The sequence below is a fragment of the Blastomyces gilchristii genome, assembly GCF_000003855.2.
Source record: "Blastomyces gilchristii SLH14081 genomic scaffold supercont1.20, whole genome shotgun sequence".
Lineage (NCBI taxonomy): Eukaryota > Fungi > Ascomycota > Eurotiomycetes > Onygenales > Ajellomycetaceae > Blastomyces > Blastomyces gilchristii.
The window spans coordinates 203264-220730 of NW_003101663.1; the positions used below are offsets into that span (position 1 = coordinate 203264).

Below are 17467 nucleotides of genomic sequence, written 5' to 3' on the forward strand. Positions count from 1 at the left end.
AATCCTCAACCCGGTAGCGTTACCTGGCTAACTTCAACATGAAGCCAAGATGACCACTTTTTGTAGAAACGTGGAAGCGGGCGCGACACTACTCTTCAATGTTTATCCCATTGAAACGGCTCTCTACTATGATACCAGTGGTAGCCTCCTCAATTTCAGCATATGTTCGACAAAACATAACGGCGGGGCAGATATCGGGGGTGAGAAAGCAGGACGCTGGCCTGCTGATCCACTGTCAACCATCTCCGTGCTGCTTGTTTTCCAATTTGCTAATACTCCTAGCGGCGTCTCGAGTTGTATATTAGGGCTAATCACAAGGATCCATCTGTGACATGAAAGTAGTCACAATATATGCATCACAGGCAAAGTACATGAACTAATATATCTAGGCAAGTATTGATGAAGTGTATACTATCATTTTTATCTCTTTTTATCTCTTTTTACCTGGTAATGTCAGGCAGATAATGAACTTTGTAGATGTGTTCCTCTAGAAGCTCTCATAATCCGTACCTATTTAATCCGAAATGATAGCATGGTACTCCGTACATGTACAGTACATTAGAAGAAAATTTCGTATACCAGTATGGTCTGATAAGGTTTGGCGCCGGCAGCGGGAAATCAAACCTTAAATCTTTAAATATTGAGAGCAACGACAACTGAAGATATTTGTCGCTCACCACCTTCGCCCCAAAGTTTCACGTCCTATTCTCTCAGTCTTCGGGATACCTGTGTTTCTAAACCATATTTTCTTTGTTAATGATGGCTCTTTCGAGACTGTTATCTCCCTTCCATTCGCGAAAGAGACTGCGCGTTCAGATTATGTCTGACCTTCACCTCGAAGTCTGCCAGCAGTATGCCAACTTCCATATCACACCGCGAGCTGATCGTCTCATTCTAGCTGGCGATATTGGACGACTGGCAGATTACGAAGCTTTTCGTGACTTTCTACATTTGCAGTGTGAGCAATTCTTAGAAGTCTATCTCGTGTTGGGCAATCATGAATTCTTCGGTGTTTCCCGTGAACAAGGCCTGCGTCTGGCGTATATGCTTCAGCAGGAGCCGGGACTTAAGGATAAATTGACTGTAATGAATCAGAAGAGGGTGGATTTGCAGGATATCACTCTCTTAGGCTGTACTTTGCATTCGCATATACCGCCAGAAGACGAAGAGAGTGTTCGGAGCACGGTTAATGACTTCCGCCATATCGAGGGCTGGACAGTTTCTAAACATGTTACTGAGCATTTCAGCGATGTGAAGTGGCTGGCAGATGAAATAACTTCAATTCGACAAACAGAATCTGCCCTGAAACGGAAGATCGTTGTGATCTCCCACCACGCCCCTTCAACGAAAGGGACCTCAAGGCCATTGGACGAGGGCAGTCCATATAACTCGGCCTTTGCAACAAATCTCCTTGATGGAGATACGCAATCATGTTTCGAAACCGTGCAGTGTTGGATTTTTGGCCATACGCATTATTCCACCGACATACTTCGAGGGCGGACGAGGCTTGTCAGCAATCAACGAGGCTACGTCTTTCCGAATAAAGAAAATAATGGGTCTAAAGCCCCGGACAGTTTTATGTCAAAAGTCATGAAGCCTAGAGTTAAAGGAAAACAGACGCAGGATACGTTTAATCCCGAGATGGTCATTGAAGTTTGAGCTGTTTTCCGACCAGATGGTAAGGAGAATACAAAGATCACGCTCTCGGATTTCTCGACATGATGACAAGATCGATGCGAACTAAGGCGTAATAAATTGATTGCAACAAGGGAGCGTGGATGGCCTCATGATGTGTTGGAACCCGGGCTGGTGGGTTGTTTCATGTGGATTGCTACGATTTGAAACGAGGCGAAGACAAGTTCTACTATTCGCATTACCAAAGGCAAAATAAATAAATAAATAGAAAACTAAAGGGAGGCCCCGGGGGGTTAGGGGAGGGGACAAGGAAGATTCCAGGGTCCAACCCACCAACAGCCAGGACAACCTCCTCCTTTATCTTACATGTTCTTTCCCAGTTTCCAAATTGGCGATTCCGGCCTAACAAAGACTATACCCAGTAGTTCTGACAGCAATTCTACCTCATTTGTGGAGCGAAGCGAAGCAATATATTAGATGCTTTCAAAACCTGATTAGAATAGAAGATGAGTGAAAAAGTAAAAAGTGCACATCTTCCATGACTGCCTGTAGAGGAAGTCATAACAGCCTGTATAAAAAGCTGCAATAGTCTGTATATGTAAGAATAAGTGCTCGCAGGCGATTATTCGGGTGTTTGCAGCTTGGCATGATATGTACTGATAGCTACTAGAAGTATTCACAGTAGAAAGATAAATGTAGAGATTAAATGTATAATAGTATTCAAGCTGAGTTATGAATAGTATTCACAAACTTCAGTCTATATAGTTATGTATAGTCAAGAACTGCTAATTCTATTAATTACACAAGAGATAGAAATAGAAATAAAGAATTCATAAGAAGTATAAGAGGCCTACACTGAATAGATCGGTATAATATATAGTGTAAGAAGTTTACACTGAATAGATCAGTATAATATATAGATCTTATAATACAAAAGTGAAAAACATTAGAGAAGGAAAAAAGAGAAAGTGCAGAAATCAGTGATCAGAGTGAATATTTATACATATATATAGTAAAGCTTTGAGACAGAAGAATAGAAATTTCATATATATAATAAAGCTTCAGAACAGAAGAATAGAAATTCTGTAAGTTTTTTAACTGAGAATTAGTGACTGAGAATCAGAGCTTTCAGTGAAATCTATGAAGTGAAATGAAATAGTCTATATAATTGATCAGATACAGTCTGTTATATTAATCTCTTCTTTTCAGAAGTGAGATTATATATAGTTCTTATCAGTCAAGAGCTGCTATTTCAGATAATACAGAGCTCAGAGTTCAGATCAGATAATTATAATAGATTTATTTTATAAAATATTATCAGTTATAACTACAGAGTCTCTTATTAAGAATATCTTTAATCTCTTACTTAAGTTTATTATCTTCTTTTATAATTTCTGACAGCTGTCAGTCAGAAGTCAGTTAAGAAGAAAATGAATCAGTGATAGCACAGTAAAACAAGCTTATATAAAAGATATTATAAATTTTTAATAATATATTAAAATAGTAGTTCTAACTGTTTAAAACTTCTATCACTTTATACTTAATATAATAATAATTCAGTGTATAAGATAAGTATATAATCTGTATATTTTTTTAAGATTTAATTATATCAGATCTTCTATCTTATATTACTTAGTAAAGTCTTAATAAATATTAATTTAATTCTTTTAATCTTATTTAGTACTTATTATGAAGACTTCTACTCAGTTATAGATATTTCAGAGCTTTATTACTATATTATTAATAATCTGAATCAGACTGTAGAGATTTAGTGTGAAATATATAATTTCTAAAAGATTTAATATCTTTATATAATAACTATATATAAGAAAGAACAGACTTATATCTATTAAAATAGCATTTTAATCATTAATAGTAATCTCTATATATAGAAGAAGATTATATTAATTATTTTATAAATAATTATAGAACTTATAAAGATAGTTCTTTACAGTTTGAATTATTTATTCTAGTATATTATCAGTCTCCGAGTGATAGATAGTTAATAAATAATATATAATCTTATGTAAGAATAAGTGCTCGCAGGCAATTATTCAGATGTTTGCAGCTTGATATAATATGTACTGTTAACTACTAGAAGTATTCACAGTAAAAAGATAAAATATAGAGATTAAATATATAATAGTATTTAAGCTAAGTTATAAATAGTATTTATGAACTTCAGTCTATATAGTTGTATGTAGTCAAGAGCTGCTAACTCTATTAATTATATAAGAGATAGAAATAGAGATAAAGAATCTATAAGAAGTGAGATTTCTTATATATTTCTCTCTCTCTAAGACTTCATCTATAAAGTCTTTTACTAAGTAACTTTATAGAATCAGCTCAGCACTGCAGTGATACTTACTAAAAATTCTTCATATCTATAAAAAAACCTCAGTGAGGAAAAATCTCTTGTTACTATGAAGAGAAAAGAGTCTATTACTTAGTTTCTTATTTTATAAGATTCTTTATAATTTATAGATTCTTTTCTGACTATTATATAGATTTATCTCATATCTTTCATACAGAAGAGTTCTAGTTATGTGATTCAAAAATTGCTTAAGTCAGTGTATAATTACAGGCGTACGCCGGCTTCTTATATATATTATCTAAATTAATTAGTGACTGCTAGAGCCTCTTTACATTTGTAAGCATGTTTAAAAGTGTGTTCAGAATGTTGAAGCTACTACACAAGCTCTAACTCACGTGACTCACATATATATATTTAGCTTTCACTAGCTACTAGTTAGATAATAATAACAATCAATTATATTCAATCTCTCTCACAGGTTATGAAGCTCTTGTACTTCTATGAAACATTATAATCATGCAATAATTATACAATAAGCTTTTCAAATAGCTGCTTCTTTCATTTAAATACCTCATATCAAATGCCTGTCAATATGAGATTAATCAATTATGAAGAAATCTCAGAGAATCAAACTACTGTATCTGAATTCTTTTCAATCTTAATAACTGTGAGAAAATCATCACATAATAACAATAATTAAGATAATAATAATATGACTGATGAAGCTGCTGTCTTGAGACAATGTATTACTCAGATGAATAAAGAACTATATTAGATAATAGCTTTTAGCAATTCTACTGCTACAGCTACTGTTAATGATGATAATGATTTAAGTTCTGATCTTACTGCTTATCTTCAGAATTAAGAGAATATCTCTACACTAAGCAGAGTTCTTCAAGAATTTCATGAATATATTAAATATCTTTGAAAATCAGGTCTTCTCAAATCAATATCTGATTACTTCATTTGAAAGAAAGAGAGTCTACTTATTATTAAGTAATCTCATACAGAAGATATTCTCACTAGCAAGCTCTTGAAAAATGTCTTTAAGAATATAAAATGATTCTGAGAGGAATATAACTTCTAGCTATATAATTTTATATAATCTTCTGTTTCTATTGAAGTTAAATCTCTTTTTACTATATCTCAAGATTCTCTGAGTTCTATTACTCTATGAAATGTCATAGCAGCATTCTTTTCAGAATGAGTGAAAATTCACAGAGTCTGTCTGTTTAAGAAATTTAATAATATCAGTGTAACTGTCATCTATGATGACTTTAACTGCTTGTTTATAGAATATCTACTTACAATTCATATTAAGTATATCTACCTTGAATATGCTAATATTCTCAACTTTATATTCTTTGACAAGCTTCTCAACAGTCTTATCAAGAAGTGGTCAATCTTTATCAGAAATTGTATAAACTATGCAGCTAAGAATGATAATGTTATATTATTAGAAGATGATTTTCTTAATCTCTGCAGAGATATACTACTTCACCTGCTATTGAATGACAAAAATGTCAGAGATAACACAAAGAATGTCAAAGACATCATCAAGAAGAATAAGAATAATAAGAAGAATAACAAGAAGTGCATTCACTGTAAGCAGAATGACTATGAAGAGTCTTACTGCTAGTTCACACACCCTGAAAAGCATTCTGTCAATTGAAAGAATAGAACAAAGAATAATAATGAAAGCTCAGCGCCTACATACACCACTGTTGAGCATGTCTACTAAAATGATAACCATGATACCAATAACCATGATACTGATAACCATGATACCCGGGCTGTTGAATGCTCATATGATAACCCAGGATAAAGATGATAACCCATGATAACCAGGCCACTGAGTGTGCCTATATGATAACCACGATAACCCACGATAACCAGGCCACCGAGTGTGCCTATATGATAACCACGATAACCCATGATAACCAGGCCACCGAGTGCCTATATGATAACCATGATAACTCACGATAACCAGGCCACCGAGTGTGCCTATATGATAACCATGATAACCCACGATAACCAGGCCACCGAGTGTGCCTATATGATAACCACAATAACCCATGATAACCAGGCCACTGAGTGTGCCTATATGATAACCATGATAACAAGAACAATAAAATGACAAAAATATGAGAAGTGAGACTCTGCAGTGTTCGGATGACTGAGGGAATAATACAGATATAGAAAGGACGGATTTGAGTGTTTTTTCTTGCATGTTTTTTATGTTTTTTCATGTATGAAGCTAGTCCTTATGAGGAAACTAGACTCTACATTTTGTAATTAATTTTTATTGCATATTTGAATGATTTGGATGCTTTTGACTGCGTGGGTTAACTGGCCTGCGTAGCATGGAGGGTGTTGGAGCTACTACACAAGCCCTAACTCACGTGACCCACACACATATATTTAGCTTTCACTAGCTACTAGTTAGATAACAACAACAACCAACCACGTTCAACCTCTCTCACACAGAAGCGGCTGTGTTATTATTCAGTGATGGTCTCCCCGGTGGCCGAATGGTTAATGCGGCCACCCGGTAGCGCCTTGGCGTGGGAAACCAAGGCGCGTGGGTTCGAAACCCGCAGGGGATACATTAAATCCGGAACTCAAGCACCTCAGGTTTCTAATAAATACAGAGGTGTACAAATCACTTCAATGAATCACTCTATGTTCCTGGGCTGGAAAGTTATTATTGTATGTATCTAATTGTCACTTCTTTGTATTTTCCTATGTTCTTGTTATCTTGATGTGGTCTCAACACCTGTATTTCCTCCTGTATAATTAACACTTGACCTGTATTTAACATCACACAAGAACTCATCATAAGCTCCGCTTGTATATAAGTATAATGAAAGAATAATAATAATAATAATAATAATTATTCAGTGATTATACATTCTTTCAAATTACATTCTCTCTTATCAGATTCAGTCACACTTATATAATTATAATATACACTCTAGCTTCATGCAGATTAGTGCATCACTAGTGTTTACAATAGTATAGTCTATTTCTGATTCAGCTAGTATTCTGTATACACTCTTACAAAGAAACTTTCACTATATTATATTACTCATTTACTAACTTTTTTTATTTTTTAACTATCTTCTTCATTATTATTATTATTAAATATTATTATCTTATTCAAGATTTCTATCTCTTCTTCTATTTAATACTTTCTATCTATTTATCTATTACATTGTACACATTTCTGACAATGACTCTTTATTTTCATAATAAGTATTATTATAGTACTTATATCAGGTAGTTTATTAACAGTGAGTGTAATATATTGTGAAATATGATAAGAACTTGTTTATTCTCTAATAATTACTAGAATATATTATTATAAATAACACATCTTCTTCTTCTTCTTATACACTCTAAATCTTCTTTTTCTAGCAGATATCTAATCATGTTTTGCATGAATACAGATACAGATATTTTGTTTTAATTTATATAGAATCTTTACATATTGACAGATTTATATTCACTGATAATTATGATCTCAATATTGAATCATTAGTTAAGAACTTAAGAGATATGATAATAAAGAAATTATCTATATTATATATAACTGAGTCTCTTATATCTCTCTCTGCCTTCTCTGTTTCTTTCTCTGTTACTTTCTCTTAATTTTCTATATCTGTCTCTGTGTCTGACTCTCTCACTCTCACTATCTCTATTCTTATGACTCTTACTTTCACTACTTCTACTTTCTCTGCTTCTACTATCTCTGCTTTTATTATCAGCTCTCTCTGTTTTAAGAAGATATTATATAGACTTAATAAATTATATTTCTCAGTATATACACTTCTGCTCTTCTTATTAACTTCTAAAACAATTTATTGTATAAAGACTGTATATAATATAACTATCTGAAGCTTGATTATGAACACTGATTATTATGTTTATTTTAAATATTCATGATGAGATAATTATTTATTTATATCAGAGAATCATCTCTCTCTTCAACAGTATTAAAATTATAAGTCTTTCTTTTTTCATTTTCTCTTTCTAACACTGATTTTTCTGTTCTTAGAAGAAATCATTATGAGTTTTATTATATACAAAGTTATAGTATTCACAGATATTAAGAAACTTTTTACAACTGTAAAGTTTAATATTACAGAGATATTCACTCTGATAAATTTCTTCAGAATAATAGATTTATATCAGTCTATTCTCTAGTATCTATTATCTGACTTTGTGATACAGATAAAAGATATTCATATTTTCAGAAATAAGAATACAGATATTATACTCTTTTATATCTATAGATATAAGACTTGTACATCTTATCTGAGATGTTATTGTGAAAATGAGTTATTCATACACTGTGTTCTACTTTCTGTATTCTTCTGTGTCTCTCTCTCTCTTTCTGAGAAGTCTTGTACATGTTATAATTATATATACAATTCTAAGACTAGCAGATATTCATTCAGTAATTGTTATCTCTGTTTTTACAGTTTTATATACTGATAATAGTTCTTAGTTACTTCAGTGTCAGAGATTATTTTAATTAAAGATAATAATGCTGCTGAAACTATCTTCTCTCACTCTCAAGCTTCTTTTATCACTTTCTCTCTCTTCTCTGTGAGAAAGATTGTGTATATATCAGATTATAAGCATTTAGTCTCAGATAACTTCTATTATTATTTATTCAGTTCTGTACTCTCTTCTTCTTTCATTTCTTTCATCTTCATCTTCTCTGTCTTGACTTCTGATTCTGCAGATTCTACACTCTTCTTCAATTTTTCTACACACATGTGTACACATTTCTATATTAGTATTTCAGTCAATCTTGTGATAAATGATATTAATGTCATATATAGAGTAATAGAGAAATCAGAGACATGTATAGTATTATTATAAGAGCAGCTTGCAGTTTTCAAATCTCTTATAAATCTTGAGTTTTGAGATTTTCTTTATTTTTGAGATTTTTCAGATGATATGATATTGAAAATAGATTAAATATATAACATATGAAAATGAATAAGATATGTATGATAATATTTATCTTTACAGGTGATTCTTACAGTTGATAATTGCCCCGGTGGCCAAATGGTTAATGCGGCCACCTGGTAGTGCCTTGGCGTGAGAAACCAAGGCGCGTGGGTTCGAAACCCGCAGGGCATACATTAAATCCGGAACTCAAGCACCTCAGGTTTCTAATAAATACAGAGGTGTACAAATTGCTTCAATGAATCACTCTATGTTTCTGAGCTGGGAAGTTATTATTGCATGTATCTAATTGTCACTCCTTTGTATTTTCCTATGTTCTTGTTATCTTGGCGTGGTCTCAACACCTGTATTTCCTCCTGTATAATCAACACTTGACCTGTATTTAACATCATGCAAGGACTCATCATAAGCTCCGCTTGCATATGAGTATAATGGAAGAATAATAATAATAATAATAATTATAGTTGATAATTAATTCATTATTTCTTCTCTTTTCTTACACTTTTTCTTTATCTGCTAGTCACTACTCTTATATAATCTCTATATAATACAGCATTCAGTGACTAGGTTCAGCAGCTTTTATCTTTTATAATTCTATCTTATATATTATACTGTCTCTCTTCACTTGCTTAGATTACTACAGTAAACAGCTTATTAAAACTAATCTTATCTGATCTCTGAGTATCTTCAGAGATTGAGATGACTTAATCTCACATATTCACAGATGTTTCAGATAATTTGTTCTCTGTGATCTTTACAATTGAACTGATGTAAACAGTTAAATTCAACTCTGAATTCCTTTTTCTTCTGTGACTTGATTCATGTATAAGTCTGTTACTTTAAGACTGTTCTTTACTGTGTTATATCTGCTGTCTGCAGCATGTTATTATACAATTAGCTACAGTCATATCACTTATTAAAGTGTAATATTCATCTGATTTCTTCATTTCTTCTTATTCTTTTCTTATAATTATGAAAAGATCAGAATAAGTGAGATCATCTGATTTATAAGCATCTATGATTTCTCTTACTTTATAAGACTTTTCAATTGTAAGCTTCTTCTTTTTCAATACTGATAATAGTGCTATAAATAATTATAATTCACTTAGATCTTATATCTTTATCTTTATAAGATATGAATTATTTATTAAGTTGTATAAGATCTGTTTCTCTGATTCTTTCAATATATATATTCTCAGAGAATATGATTTAAGTATTTTATATAACTCAAATCATCTAGATTGAAACTTCTCAGAACTCTTATTATGTATGAGAACTTATATTCTTATCTTGAGACTCAATTTCTTAACTAGTAAGTCTCATATTCTTTTCAATTGAATTGCTCAGTTCAGAAGTAACTTGTTAGCTTTTATATGTGTGTGACTGATCTCTTTCAATCTTAATTTTATATTCACAACTGTTGCATCTGTAACTGATGTATTTATAACTACTGTTTTCTCTCTCACCTTTTCTGAAGCATTCTCTGAGATGCGCGGATGCAATTCATACAACAGATAGAATGATGAATACTTGAAGACTGCATACTGCTGAATTTATGTGACTAATAGTGCCTGACTGAGATATTCATTCTATAATTATGTCAGCTTACTCACTAGATATTTCATCAGCATATTACTCAAGATTTTATTCAAGTATTTTACTTTTCTATTTATTCACAGATGATATAATGTTATTCTACAGTGTCTTATCTGTAACTGACTTATAAAATGCCTCACTACTTCTTCTATGAGATTCATATCATTATCAGTTAGAATCTTGTGTAGTATTTCATAGTTGATATAGATCTTATCATGTAGAAACTTTATCATCATCTTCTCTATTACTTCTGAAACTGCTTTCATAACTAATCAGTCAGTAGTGTAGTTAATAGCAGTGATTATTTAAAAATTTTCATTTGATATTCACAGTAATATGTCTATGAGGTTTATTTCTCATTGTTTAAACAGTTGTATTATACATTTTATCTGATGTTACACTTTCTTGTATTCTAATTCTTTCTTAGATTCTTTTACAATCTGATAATTCAGACACTTGTAAGTATATATCTGAATGTTCTCAGTCATACTTGATCAGTATACTCTTGATTTGAGTACACTCATGAGTTCAGAGCTTTCTAAGTGACTGAATTCTTTGTATATATGAGTTATCAAGTTACATCTAAATAAATGTTCTAGATAGAAAGCTTTTATATATTCTAGATTATAATAAAGCACAACATCATTTTTTAATTTTCTCAGCTTAAAGTTTAAAAGCATCTCTTCTATCACTTTCACAAGATACTTATTATTCAACATCTTACTATTTTTCAAGTGAGAGATTATTGCATTCACTCATTCTGATTTCTTATATTCTCTCAGTATGTTTAATACAAACTTCTCTTATATCTGATTTACAGAATTCTCACTCATGAAATCAGATCTGTAACTGATTGCATTAGATACTACAGTGTTCAATTTCTTTTGATATTTAATATGAAGATTATATACTTAAAACTCTGAGATTCAATATGCTAAGCATTTGAAAGGTTTTATTATTAATTATAGATAGATAAGACTTTTATAATCTGTGATCATTATTGTTATATACCTGTTGTTAATATATCTATCTCACAATGTCAGTGTGTGCTTGATTACTAGCAATTTCTTTTTATACACTGAGTAATTGAGCTCAGTATCTGATAGTTTTCTATCATTATATACTACTGATTGCAGCTTGTCATTCTTATCTATCTGTAGAAGAGTGTTTTCAATAGCTCATTCAGATATGTCTGTCTTAATATAGAAAGGTTTATCACAATCTGATTAAATAAACACTGAGAATATTATTATATATTCTCTCAGTATGAGAAAAGCCTCTTCATATATAACATTTCAGATAATTGAATAAAACTTCTTCTTTCACAGATTTATATCTGTTTCTCTTAAGAGATCTGAGAGTGATGTAGATATTTATGTAAAATTCTTGATGAATCTACAGTAATATGAGATTAACTCAAGAAACTGTTATATATAATGTATATTTCTCAGTCACAGTCAATTCACTATAACATTCAATTTCTTCAAAATAAGATATATACAGTTATCACTTACTATATATTCTATGAACTTCAACTCTTCTGTTTCAAACACACACTTTGTTAATTTAATATAGAGCTTATACTCTGTCAGAGTTATAAGCACTTCATTAAGATACTTCAGATATTCATTATATAAGTTTAAAAAGACTAGAATGTTATTAAGATATACAAGATATAAGATTTCATTCTGTTTATAAAGAATTATATTCATCATTATTTAAAAGATAACAGATATATTTATCAGACTGAATAATATTATCAGAAATTCAAACTTCTCTCATTATATATTAAATATGATTTGCAGAACTGATAGTTTATCTACATGAATCTATCAGTATTCTGAGAGAAGATTAATCTTTGATAGATATCAGATGTTTTCAACTGTATTCAACTATTATTGAATCTGTGACAGTGAATATTTATTCTTGATTATAAGCTTATTAAGTGCTTAATAATTGATATACATCTGTCACTTCTCATCTGTCTTTTTCACAAATAGAACTAGAAAGCCTCACACACTTGATAAGAGTTATATAAGATTACATTCTAGAAGGTCTGTGATCTGACACTTCTGTTCTTCAAGATATGTTTGTGACAGAGAATACATATTCTGATTGACTGATTTTATGTCTCTCATATCAATCTCATGTATGAATTCTTGTTTCAGCAGTAATTTCAGTGAAAGATCTGTTCAGAAGATCTTCTCATACTTCTTCAGAAGCTTCTTCATATACTTATTCTCTTATATATTCTTTATCTTGATTTTCTCCACTTTCAGATTCTGTATGATATACAGAATGCTTTTGAATGAGATCCTGTAAATCATTCTTTTTACTTATTAATGTATAAGCAGATTTAACTCTTCTATATCAGAGACATGAAATGTTCTTCTCATATCAGTTGATAGAATTATATAAACTGTTTTCTTTTTATTAGTTAACTGTATATAATATGTATATCATTGAATCTGCAGATTAAATCTTTAGAATTAATTGAGTCTGAGAATAAGATTGTATTTCATGTTCTGCAGCTCTCATACTCAAATATAGCAAGATTATTCTCTGAAGTACAAGAGAACTCTTACTCTTACAGATGATATTAAATATTAGTTATCAAATAATCTTATATATCAGAAATTCTTCACTCAGCAGATCTCTTTCAGTCTTCAGATTATATAATTATTAATATATTGTATAGAAGCTTCTGTATCTGCTAACACTTTTACAGTTATCTCTCAATTCTTACTCAAGTGCTCTTTATACATTAACATTTCAGGTCTCAAGACATTGAGATGAGTGTCTACTTCATTATTCTCACTCACATCTCATTTAAAAGCCTGCTTTCTCTTAATATTTACAGAATTTAGAGAATTATCTAACATGAGCATCTCTTTCACTTTGAAGACTTTTTATAGAATATCAGTGAGTGTCTCTGAGCTCACTAATTCTACTAGTTTTTTAACTCTCTTACTTCTCTTAACTATGCATACTGTGTGTAATCTTTTATATCATGATTTTAGCATTCACAGTTGAAGCAAGCTTGATACTCATAATATCAAGATTTTCACTCACAGAATCTCTTTTTCAGAGAATTCAGTACTTTAACAATAATATTCAAATCTAGATTCATTACATCTAAGTGTGTGACTTATATTATAGAAGTCTGATTACTCATTCTCTATTAAGATATATTCAATTGCAGTATTTTCTGTCATAATTAACTTACTTATTTCTATATAATGAGAATGTTATATACTTCTTTCACTGTATCTGATTATAAGGTTAAGCATTTTCATTTCACTCTTAACTCAGATGTAAGATCATGAATAAAGATCTGTAAATAGAAAGATATTAAAAGCTCTTCATTCAATACAAGATAGTATAAACTGAAGTGTGTGAAGTATAATATAAGATTACTTACTTATCTACACTCAGTAAAGTATTTATAATACTTATCTCATATATTTACTTTCTCAAAGTTGTGCAAGATTCATTTGAAAAACTTATTTTATATTTATAAGAATGAATATTACTTCAGATCTGTAAGATTCATCTTTTTACTAGTTATTTATAATGACTTTGCTTTTCTGTGTAGAAATACAGTAGATATTAGAACTTGTTAAAATTCTGTTAACTATCTGTCTGTGAGTTCATATTCAATCTGATAATATAATTACATCTGACTTAGTCAGCTAATTACAGCATTATTTTTTCAGTCACTATTAAAGCTTAGTGACTCTGACAGATCTCTTAACTTAATATATCTCATACTCAGATTCTCATTCTGCACAGTGATCTCAGATAATATGTATACTTCTGAAGAGGTTATAAATAATTATAGTAAAATCTTCAGATTTAATACAGTTATCTATCTGTGTAAATATTTAATCTTCTACTGCAGGTCTAAGACCTGGTTTTCTCTACTCTTATTAATAATGATAATTGTGTTAATAAAGCTCTTTATAGTGAATGCTTGATCTGTAGCAAATGTCAATTGTTATTTAACTTCTGTCTCAGCCTGCCACTGTATACACAAGACCTTGATTTTATTTAGAATTCTTATACATATACAGAGCTTTAATTCTGATTTAGCAGTTTCAGCTGCTTTTCTTACTGTTTTGAGTAAATTCTCTAAGAGATTCTGCATATCTTCTGATTCAGATAGCAGAGAAGAGTGTTTATATTAACTAGAAGAGATATTCATTTCAGTGATTTCTCATTGATTGTACAATGTCTATTATTATATTACTATATTATTATATCACTATATTATTATATGATTTCTGTTATTATTATATGACTTCAGTGATAATCACTCTTCTTTTTATTCTTCTTTTAAGTAGAGAGTGAACTTCTTTGAATCTGATTCACTGCTCTCATTCTCTTTCTCACATCTCATTTATTTATATACATAATATTTGTCTGAGTGTGAAGTTTTCTCTCAATAAGTGAAGCAGTATCAATCAGATACTCTTTCACTCACTGCTTTTTATATACTATCTTTTAAAACATTCTAGAATCACACTGATATGATAACTATGAATCACTTTGTAGATGAAATTATCACATTCTGAAGAAGTCTGCACTTCTCACCAGTTTTTAGACATGCTATCAGATGTGATTCAAAGGTTGCTTGAGTCAGTGTATGATTACAGATGTACGCTGACTTCTTATATATATTATCTAAATTAATTAGTGGCCGCTAGAGCCCCTTTACATTCGTAAGCATGTTCGGAAGCGTGTTCGGAAGCGGCCGCGTTATTATCCGGCGGTCGTACGTTCTTCCGAACCACAGTTAACTCTTAATCATTTTCATGAGATTCTTATATAATCATTACACAGATTCATCTCACAGATGAATCACTCTATATGAGATCACTCTTATTAAAGAGAAGTATTTATAAGTTAATCTTTCACTCATTCTTACAAATTATCATTCTTTAACACTGTAGAATTGTGAGGAATTTTTCATTCTTTTATTAACTCTGTAGAATTGTAGAATTAAGATATCTGCAGTCTGTAATCACTCTTTATAATTAATAAAAAGATTCAAATCTGTAATTCACAATCACTCTTTATTTACTAGAGTGATCTGACTATTCTGTAGAATCACTCACAGTGTAAACAAATCTCTCTAAAGTAGTATAAATATCTCAGATCTATCTGTGAAATCTTATCTTCTTTTCTCTTTTTCTATAACAGCTTTCATTTTTATAAACTATGAGTATTCTCATTCATCTGTGAAGTGTTTTCACTCAGATGATAGAGAGAGAGTGTTTCTGACAATATTTATATATTGATTCAAGAACTTCTCAAGAATAAAAATTTTTTCAATTTTAATATTCTTATAAATAATGTCTGATCACTGCTGAGCTTCTTATAAATATCTCTGCAACTCTTCTGATCACTTTTTATCAGCTGATGAAGCAGAGATACTACTACTTATAACAGTATTTTTATCTCTTTCAGCTCTGTTATCACATCTGATCTTCAGATCAGTGATTAACTCTGTATCTTCTTCAGATCAGTCTCTGACTCTAAGCAGTGTAGTTCTGCTCTTTGCTGTAAGTCTTCTTATAAGTAACTTCTTACAGATTCTAGCTAACAGTTCTTACAAAGCTTTCAGTGTTATCAGTGTCTTCTACAGTCTCACAGATTTATAATCACTCTTTTCCTACTTATATAATCTCTGATCAGATATATGTAAATATGTCTAAATTCTCTATTAACAGTTCTCATATCACAGTATATTTCTGTAATTTCATTATTAATAAGAGATAAGTCTCTGAGTATCTGCAAAATCTGAGTAATCAAGACAATGTGAATATCATGAATTTATAATGAGAGTTAGTCTGAGTAGATAGACTGACCGTGTGACTGTGTCTGAGACCAGGACCAGATTTTTTAATAGTCTCATTATCAATTCGACTGATCTCATTACATGGTTTTAACATTAGATAGTAGTCTCATACTGTCTCAGTGAGACTTACTGTCTACTCTTATCACATTGTTCAAATGAGACCATGATTTCCACTTCTCAATTTAAATTATTTTTATTGCTTTAAATGACTTTAAATCTCATTTGAGTGTTATCAAAAAGTGTTACTTTTTAAAAAATTAAAAATAGTCTAAAAAAAACCTTAAAATGTCTAAAAATAGTAACTTTATGCCAAGAATGGGACTAAATGAGACTAAATGAAACCACTTTCTCATTTTTTTCAAGTCATGGTTCCATTTTAAGATCTGATATATAGTCACTTTACATGTTTTTTTGATAGCCAGTCCCAGCGGGATTCACGCCAAGAAATGTATGAAACCAGACTAAATGAGACCAAACGTGAAATTCATGGTCCCGGCGGTCAGTCTATGAGTAGATAAGCTTTCTCTTCATATCTTAATTATTTTCAGACTGAATACTTCAGTATAACTGAGAAAGCAGATACAGCTTTATAAGAAAATATCTGATTATAATATACAGATAATCAGTTCTAAGACTCTGCTGCAACTGTGTATACTCTGATATTCAGCTTCTCTGAAGTCTGTGCATTTCTAACAGTCTTTATATCAAATGTAATAATTATCTATACTGCAGATATAATACTCTCTGCTTCTTTGAAGAGAAGAATTAGTAGTTACAGAGAGATTAAGTGTTACAGATATTAAGAATATAAGTGTGAGTTTTCTTTATTTTTTCTTTATTAATCTCTAAATTGTATTCACAGTTCTGTTTATTTTCTTTATTTTTTAACTTTTTAATAAGAATATAATTTCTTCTTTTCTTTTCATATACTGTGAACTGTTCATCTCAGTAGAAACTCATCATTTTATAGATTAGAATTCATAAATAACAGTGTTAATATCTTTATCACAATTAGATTCTTAGTTAAGACTGTACTATTCTAATTTATCAGAATTCACAGTATAAAAGTTATGTCTCAGCTT

General features: G+C 30.7%; 1 protein-coding gene and 1 pseudogene across 2 annotated transcripts; both read left to right on the plus strand.

Moving 5' to 3' along the window:
* The first annotated feature begins 666 nt into the window (after nucleotides 1-666).
* On the plus strand, nucleotides 667-2385 carry BDBG_07684 (Ser/Thr protein phosphatase). The gene has a single exon (XM_002621799.2). The coding sequence runs from the start codon at nucleotides 757-759 to the stop codon at nucleotides 1657-1659; it is 903 nt and encodes a 300-aa protein (XP_002621845.2). The 5' UTR covers nucleotides 667-756; the 3' UTR covers nucleotides 1660-2385.
* A 4081-nt stretch (nucleotides 2386-6466) lies between these two features.
* On the plus strand, nucleotides 6467-6554 carry BDBG_17655 (annotated as a pseudogene). The gene has a single exon. The product of its transcript is annotated as a tRNA-OTHER (tRNA).
* The last annotated feature ends 10913 nt before the right edge of the window (nucleotides 6555-17467 follow it).